General features: G+C 38.4%; 1 protein-coding gene across 1 annotated transcript in view; it reads left to right on the top strand.

The window, feature by feature from the left end:
- The window catches only part of LOC107602291 (cytoplasmic dynein 1 intermediate chain 2), a 38,950-nt gene extending 31,619 nt beyond the window's left edge, over positions 1–7,331 (top strand). Inside the window, exons 11-17 of the mRNA XM_016294752.1 lie at positions 725–871; positions 1,023–1,136; positions 1,490–1,623; positions 3,184–3,328; positions 3,409–3,549; positions 4,596–4,721; positions 6,076–7,331. Coding sequence (XP_016150238.1) covers positions 725–871; positions 1,023–1,136; positions 1,490–1,623; positions 3,184–3,328; positions 3,409–3,549; positions 4,596–4,721; positions 6,076–6,189 — 921 coding nt within the window. The 3' untranslated portion in view covers positions 6,190–7,331. The remainder of the gene's footprint in view (positions 1–724; positions 872–1,022; positions 1,137–1,489; positions 1,624–3,183; positions 3,329–3,408; positions 3,550–4,595; positions 4,722–6,075) is intronic.
- Positions 7,332–8,870: the final 1,539 nt, after the last annotated feature.

Raw genomic sequence — 8,870 nt, 5'->3', positions numbered from 1 at the left:
ATGGGCTCATCTGCTTGCATGTACACAGAATATATTTTTAATAAGTTCTATAGCATATTTGGTCTTTTTTTTATCACCGTCTTCATTAAGCCGCATTTTCTTTATGGGAGGAAAACGCTTCTGTTCTTACCTGCTTTCATGTATAATTTATTAATAAACTGTATACCGAATTTGGCTTTTTTCTACCACTGTCTTAGTCCATTAATTAAGCATTTTCTTTCTATGAGGGATACTCTTAAAGTGCAATTCAATTTACCGGGTTACGTTCATATTCTGGGCTATTCTGCTTGTCTGATAAGCATGCACTGACTATTTCGTCCAAGTTCGAAACTAAACTCTTATGAACTGCTCCACTGTGAACGTATGGAGCTGTATGAACCACAACAATCTGTAAAGTAAACAGGAAGTGTTTGTCCGAACTCAACTGGTTTTGCGAGAGAACGCAAATGTTTTGCGAGAGAACGCAAAAAATCTGACAAATATTTTTTCCTCCCACCCCAAATTTTTTCACTCAATCTGATTTTTTTCCACCACCATGTCCCTTTAGGGGCTCCGTAGCAATGAGCAATTTCAGTGAGTAGGCTAAAACATTGATTGTAGCATTATATGTAGTAGTTTCAATTTTGATTATCCAGGTGAAGCTGCTAAACCTGACTTCCCTTTCGGATTTGTCCAGTAGGATTGAATGAATGTGTAATTATCTCTGTCTCTCTCACTCCTCTAGTCTGCTGTCATGTCTGTAGCGTTTGCGAAGTTTCACCCAAACCTGGTTGTCGGTGGCACTTACTCGGGACAGATCGTCCTGTGGGACAACAGAAGTAACAGACGCACTCCTGTCCAGAGGACGCCTCTCTCTGCTGCGGCGCACACGGTACGTGACGTTCACACACCATACTGGAAAGGTGCAGTCCAAGAACCTTGAGATATTATTATTATGGTGTCCTAAAACAAAATATAGCATATTTTTCTGATTTGTTGTATTATTTTTACCCTTAACCTTACATTTCTGTTTCTCCGTGCAGCACCCAGTGTACTGTGTTAATGTGGTTGGCACACAAAACGCTCATAACCTCATCAGCATCTCCACTGATGGAAAGATGTGCTCCTGGAGTCTGGACATGCTGTCTCAGCCACAGGTACCCACAATGCCCTTCAACTATGCCATCATGGTTTCAGAGTTTGAATATCATGCTCAAAGAAAGCAACTTGCTTACTCAACCAAGTAAAAACAGTGAATGTTGTGTGCAAATCTTGCTGACGTGAATTCGTTGGCATCAGAAGCGCTATAAAAAGCCCTCTGGGGAGCACAAGCTCTTCCATGCTGCTCACCCTTGAGTTTCCAGAAACATTTGCCAAACCGCAGTGTCAGATGTTAATGATTGGTAAAGCGCTGGCTGAATTTAAATTGCGCATTTCTGATCTGTGGAAGAGGCTGCTGGCTGTGGTGTCATTGATGTGTGTGTGTGTGTGTGTGTCCGTGTGTCAACAGGACAGTATGGAGCTGGTGTTTAAGCAGTCTAAATCAGTTGCGGTCACCTCCATGTCCTTCCCTCTGGGTGACGTTAATAACTTTGTGGTGGGAAGTGAGGATGGATCGGTCTACACAGCCTGTCGTCATGGCAGGTAATATTGCTACATTTTAATAGTAAAGCTGGATATTGTGTATGTAACACATTAAGTTTATTAGTACTATTACACAAATTTAGTAAACACTTTAGTATAGGGTCTCTATTAACTAGCTGCTTATTAGCATGCCTATTATTAACATATTGGCTGTGTATTAGTACTTATAAAGCACATATTCTGCGTGACCATATTCTACATCCCTAATCCTACTCAATAAACTTAACAATTACTTTACTAACTATTAATAAGCAGAAAATTAGGAGTTTATTGAGGCAAAAGTCATAGTTAATGGTTTGTTAACAGCGAGAATTGAACCTTAAAATAAAGTGTGACCCTAAAATCTTACCGGTGTCATTTATGTTTGGCAAATATGCTTTGCATTATGTTAGAACTGTGGAATAAAAAAAGTTGTGTAAATATAATTTATTAATAAAAATTAAATTCAAAATTATAAAAAATATTTTACATATTTATAGAAAATATATACTTATCTTAATATATAGTAATTATGTGTACTACCATTCAATAGTTGGGGGTTAATAAGATTTTTTGTGAGAAATAATAGTTTTATTCATTTAGGATGCATTAAATAGATCAAAAGTGACAGTAAAAACATTTGTAATGTTACTACTGAAAATTCAGTTTTGCCATCAAAGGAAAAACAGTTTCTATTTGAGGAGAAAACTGTTATTTTATATTTCACAAAATTACTGTTTTTTGATCAAATAAATGCAGCCTTGGTTAGAATAAGATACTTAATTTTACAATCCTCAAACTTTTGAATGCTGGTGTTGATATTGAATTAATTAATTGTAAGTAAATAGTTAATAAATATGTAATTAGGAAATTAATATTGGATTTCTATTAATAATAAATGTATGGTGTCTTCTGTGACCGCAGAGCTTTACTGAAACAGTTATAATTTTATGTTATGATTCGTTGTCTCTCTAAACTTTGGAATGTCCTGACGCAAGTTTTCATATCAAAAATATGAAAGGCGGTTTGTTTTTATGAATGGGCTGTAGTCGATGTGTTTGTGTGTGCTGTAATGAGCTGCGAGAGTGAATGTTTCCTCTTCATTGGTGATGCTGTGGTTATCTGATCCTCTACACACACACTCAGCATCTCTCACACGGCTGTTTACCTCTCACAGTAATGAGCGCACACACACTCAGCGGTGTGGTTAGTTGATGTGAAGTGTTAACTGTGTGACGGAGACATGCTGAGATGCTGATCATTAAACCTCTGCCATTCTGTGTGTGTGTCTGTGTGTGTGTCTGTGCGTGCGTGTGTGTGTGTGTGTGTCTGTGTATGTGTGTGTGTGTGTGTGTGTGCGTGTCTGTGTGCGTCTGTGTGTGTGTGTGTCTGTGTATGTGTGTTTCTGTGTGTGTGTTTCTGTGTGTCTGTGTGTGTGTGTGTGTTTCTGTGTGTCTGTCTGTGTCTGTGTCTGTGTGTGTGTGTGTGTTTCTGTGTGTCTGTCTGTGTCTCTGTGTCTGTGTCTGTGTCTGTGTGTGTGTCTGTGTGTGTGTCTCTCTGTGTGTGTGTGTGTGTGAGCAGTCGGGCAGGTATCAGTGAGATGTTTGAGGGGCATCATGGTCCAATCACAGGCATTCACTGTCACACAGCGGCAGGACCCGTAGATTTCTCTCATCTCTTCCTGACCGCCTCATTTGATTGGACCGTTAAACTCTGGAGCACCAAGGTAGCACAGCATTCATAAACACTTATTCCATAACGCTGTCATGAGTCTCTCGGCTGACTGTGTTTCTCTCTCTGCTGTAGAGTAACAAGCCACTGTACTCGTTTGAGGACAACTCTGATTATGTGTATGATGTTATGTGGTCTCCGGTTCATCCCGCTCTCTTCGCCTGTGTGGACGGACTCGGACGCATCGACCTGTGGAACCTCAACAATGACACAGAGGTGAAACATGAAATATTATTGAATTAATGATGCACATATTCAGTGACACATTTAGTATTAACAATAATGGTCTGAACTCATAATCAAACTTTTACTTAAACTTAAAACAATTACATAAAAATTGTAGCAATTTCCTTGCATGTGAGGCCATTTTGATGATGGCTGCACGTGTTTCTTTGGAGGTAACCATTGCTAACAAGAACACAATGATTGGAAGCGCTTCTTCCCTCCTTTTATAGCAATTAGTCTGCTCTTACAGTCTAATTAGTATGATAGTGATTTCACCTGACTAGCACTCATTCACACTTTCACGTGTGCTGCTGATATGATTAGTCAATTAATGTTAGCTGGTCATTTTGTGTCAGGATCGAAAAAACAGTGAAATTTGTTTTTTTTGTGAAAAGTTCATTTTTGGCCAATGAAGATTTTAGCAATTATTTAAAATGCATCTGATCACTCTACACAATAATCTAGAAACAATATGAATGAACACCACAACAGCTTAAGCAGCAAACTTTGCAAAACACAGAATTTATGTCATGATTATACATGACTGTATATTGTTGGCTATTGCTACAAATATACCCGTGCTATTTATGACTGCTTTTGTGGTCCAGGGTCACATTTACTGTATACAGTAAGCTATATGTTTTACTACTTATTATGCATGTTTTACTCATTGACAGTTTGAGTCCAAATTCGCAACAAGGCATCAGAGTGTGTTTGTTGATCTATGTTCTTATAAGCCATTTCTGCTATACAAGAAAGCCAGTATATGAAAAATGTACAGTTTCTTGTGTTCAGCCTTGTGCTGTGTGTACTTCAACATGTCTGACAGCCAGTTACTTTTAAATATCAGCTTGGAAGTAATGAATCCCCTTCTCCTATGTTACACACACACTTGTGACAAATAAAATATATAATGTGTATGTATCAGATACTGACTGAACAAAGAGATCAGATTTCATCGCTTGCAACATCACAGACACTCAGTCTTTATGATCAGATGGAGAAAATAAATTGAATCTGTGTGTGTGTGTGTGCAGGTGCCCACTGCCAGCGTGTCTGTGGACGGCAGTCCCGCTCTGAACAGGCTGCGCTGGTCTCAGTCGGGCAGAGAGATCGCCGTGGGTGACTCAGAGGGACAGATCCACATTTACGACGTCGGCGAGGTGAGACAGTAGAGTTTACTTAAAGGGTTAGTTCACCCAAAAATGAAAATTCTGTCATTAATTACTCACCCTCGTGTCGTTCCAAACCCGTAAGACCTCCGTTCATCTTCGGAACACAAATTAAGTGTGTGTGTGTGCAGGTGCCCACTGCCAGCGTGTCTGTGGACGGCAGTCCCGCTCTGAACAGGCTGCGCTGGTCTCAGTCGGGCAGAGAGATCGCCGTGGGTGACTCAGAGGGACAGATCCACATTTACGACGTCGGCGAGGTGAGACAGTAGAGTTTACTTAAAGGGTTAGTTCACCCAAAAATGAAAATTCTGTCATTAATTACTCACCCTCGTGTCGTTCCAAACCCGTAAGACCTCCGTTCATCTTCGGAACACAAATTAAGATATTTTTGATGCATCCCGAGAGCTCTCTGACCCTCCCATAGACATCAAGGTAACTACCACGATCAAGGCTCAGAAACGTAGCGAGGACATCGGTAAAATAGCCCATGTGACATCAGGGGTTCAACCGTAATATTACGAAGCAGCGAGAATAATTTTTGTGCACAAAGAAAACAAAAATAACGACTTTATTCAACAATTTGTCTCCTTCGCATCACCCTGTAACGCCATTTTGGAGAGTATCCACTGAACGTAAATGGTGTATGCTGTTCTGTGTCAGCAGCACCGTACGCGGATACGTTGTTTACGCATGTGATGCTCTCCAAAATGGTGCTATAGGGTGACGCAAAGGAGACAAATTTTTGAATAAAGTCGTTATTTTTGTTTTCTTTGTGCACAAAAAGTATTCTCGTAGCTTCGCAAAATAGAAGTTGAACCCCTGATGTCACATGGATTATTTTACCGATGTCCTCGCTACGTTTCTGCGCGTTGATCGTGTAAGGATCCTTGCTGTGTATGGAGGGTCAGAGAGCTCAGAATTTCCATCAAAAATATCTTAATTTGTGTTCGGAAGATGAACGGAGGTCTTACGGGTTTGGAACGACACGAGGGTGAGTAACTAATGACAGAATTTTCATTTTTGGGTGAACTATCCCTTTAAGACACATCACAGACCCACTACACCGTAACACCTTTCTCCCTCGCTGCTGTTCTGTCACCGAGACAGTCGTGTAAAAAGCCCACTCCGAGCCTCTAAAGAGATGACACACTACGATTACATGTCTGTCAGAGAGGGGCCACAGAGGCTCTCTGTCACTCAGCAGATAGAGTAGAAGAAGGAGATGGACGATTGTTAGGCAGGGGTCAGTTCACTCTGACAGTTTCAGAGTAGTTTGATCGTCCGCTGTGTGGCCACAACAGACTTACACCTCTTTACAAAACGCTCTCTCTCTGTTCCACCAAAGCAAATCTCAGTCCCGCGGAGCGACGAATGGACCCGCTTCGTGCGGACGCTGGCGGAGATCCACGAGAACCGCGACGATGCCGAGGAACTGGCCACTCAACGCCTCACCGCTTGATCGCCATCAGACCAGCAGATCTCCTAAAGCTGTTATCACGTCTGTCTTTGGAAATGAAATGATTTCCGTGTGCAAACCTTTGATTCTGCCTTTTGTTTGGAGTAAAAGTACGAAACATTGACCTTAGGTGCGATTCATAGTGCGAGGCCCACGACCCAGAAGCCTTAACACTTGCATGCAAAAAACAAACCCATAATGAATGTTTCTGTTTCTATCCAGGTATCTCCGAGCGTGCTAAACTCTCAGCTTATTATGCACAGCCAAATATGAAGTATTAAACCTTGGATCCCCAAAAATGTAAAAAAAGGAATACTTTTTGCATAAAGAAAGTGAAGCTGTTTTTTGTATTATTTTTATGACATTTGAGCACATTTTGAAGTAAACCACAAAGTTTAAAGGAATACATTTGCTGCGTCAGATTACTCAGATTTAGTATAACAGGTTTTTAGTGTAATGCTGTAAAATAGAATTGGGGGTGAGGGAATGTGCTCAAGTGCTAGATGTCATAAATAGTAGAAAATATCATAAAATAGGCTTCATTTTCTTTCACATGTAATTGATTTTGGGGTGAAATGTTTTTGAGAGGTTTCGTCAGAATGACCCTAACATCTGTACTATTCTCAATACTAGTGAACCGTCGTATCTTTTTTTTTTTTTTACTTGATCACAGACCTAGAGAATTGTAGAGATCTACCTCTTTCAGATCTTGTCAGTGGGTCATATTCAGCATCACGTATTGAGTTTGGTGAGTCTAGCGATGGACCAAATGCTGGAATAATTGGACTTTATTTTTTTCTGTTAATGATCGATCTTGTTCCTCTTCACCTCAGCAGAGGCACAATCATGTATTTGTGATGCATAGCAATATAGCGGGTTCATCTGAACTGTTTAAAGTGTCTTCCTCTTCCAGTGTTCACACCTGTTTGAAACACTAATAGTAACTTTTGCAGAACCTCTTTGTATATCTGAATTTGTTTTCTAAGCCAAATCTCTTGTGCTTTACCTCCAATCAGATTGAAGTCATCCTGTAGTATTTTGCAAGGAGAAAGTAGGTTTGCGAAGATTTCAAAACGTTGCTCCCAGCTGTTTCCAGCAGTATTCCTCATGTTTAATGGAATGTCCAATAAATTCTGCATTTGAAATGAAACAATTGTAATTTATTTCAAAAAATGACTATACAATAATCAAATGCATTTAAACCAAACATCCTAAGTCTGTTAATGTGTTGTTGTTTTTTTTCCCATATTAAATAAAACATTTTTATTTCCTGTTAGATCCCATGTTCCCATAGGCATAATCTTAAAAAAAAAAATTCAAAAAATGACTATACAATAATCAAATGCATTTAAACCAAACATCCTAAGTCTGTTAATGTGTTGTTGTTTTTTTTCCCCATATTAAATAAAACATTTTTATTTCCTGTTAGATCCCATGTTCCCATAGGCATAATCTTAAAAAAAAAATAAAATACTTCGACCTTAATACTTTGGTCATTGCTTGAAAATTCCACAGATTTACTATCAACGTCTTCAGTAAATTAGTAATAGTAGATTAGTAGTATATTGTACTTTTTTTTGAAGTATTAAAATATTGCATTATTTCATTATTTGATGTGTAAGTGATAAATGATTTTTGAGCATCAAATCTGCACAATATTAAGATGATTTCTGAAAGATCATGTGACTGGAGTAATGATGCTGAAAATGAAGCTTTGCATCACAGGAAAAAATTACATAAATCACATTTTTTAAAATATTCAGATGGAAAACAATTGTTTTAAATTGCAATATTACCATTTTTACTGTATTTCTGATCAAATAAATGCAGGATGAGCATAGACTGCATTAACCTGTGGAAGTACTGACATTTGAGGCAAAACATCTGATAACATACAACAATATTATATATATATATATATATATATCACTGCATAACACTGACAGCAATAAAAAAAAAAAAGCTGAGCTGCAACCCGAATGTGCATTTTCATGCATTCATGTTTAGATATTGTCTGGAACGTAATATCTGTGAGACATTATGTAACACAATATTTATAGTTGTATGTATATAGATGAAGGTCATTCTCAGCTGCGTACTTACTGCTGATATTATTACACTGAACTGAGACACATCTGATGCACTTGATTACAGCTGCTGAAGATTCAGCTTTGAATAAATTACATTTTAGATGATAGATTTAGAGTACATTTTTGGATTTCTTTAGATTTAGTTTATGATTCTTATGTCCTTTGTTCATCATGATAATCTCCACAAATGAATGCAACTTAAATTTTGAAGGCTAAATTCAATCGGTTGAAGTAAAAAGCGAAATGTAGACTATAAACGAACTACACCCCGGTTAAAAAAAATAGATGAGTTTACCTTTTCAGGGTGATGATGTTTAATGACAACATCTGTGGTCCCATTACTTGTTAGGAACCAGATTTTTCAAGGCAAGTAAAAGCTTTTAAAAAAGCACAAGGGGTATTTAATATTTTAAAATAAAATGTCAAAATATCTTAGTTTGTGTTAACCACAGTCCTATTTTCAGGCATTTAACCACCCACTGACTTCAGGAGCAATGGACCCAGAAGTGTTCAACTGTTAACTCGTCTCTGGGTTTTGGGCATCGAAAATATGCCATCCCTTCAGCACTCTATTATAATGCATGATTTAATTAT

This window comes from Sinocyclocheilus grahami, unplaced genomic scaffold (assembly GCF_001515645.1).
Source record: "Sinocyclocheilus grahami isolate Dianchi unplaced genomic scaffold, SAMN03320097.WGS_v1.1 scaffold324.1, whole genome shotgun sequence".
In the NCBI taxonomy this organism is placed as follows: Eukaryota; Metazoa; Chordata; class Actinopteri; order Cypriniformes; family Cyprinidae; genus Sinocyclocheilus; species Sinocyclocheilus grahami.
The sequence above is the reverse complement of the archived record's forward strand: the minus strand, read 5'-3'. Positions and strand labels throughout refer to the sequence as shown.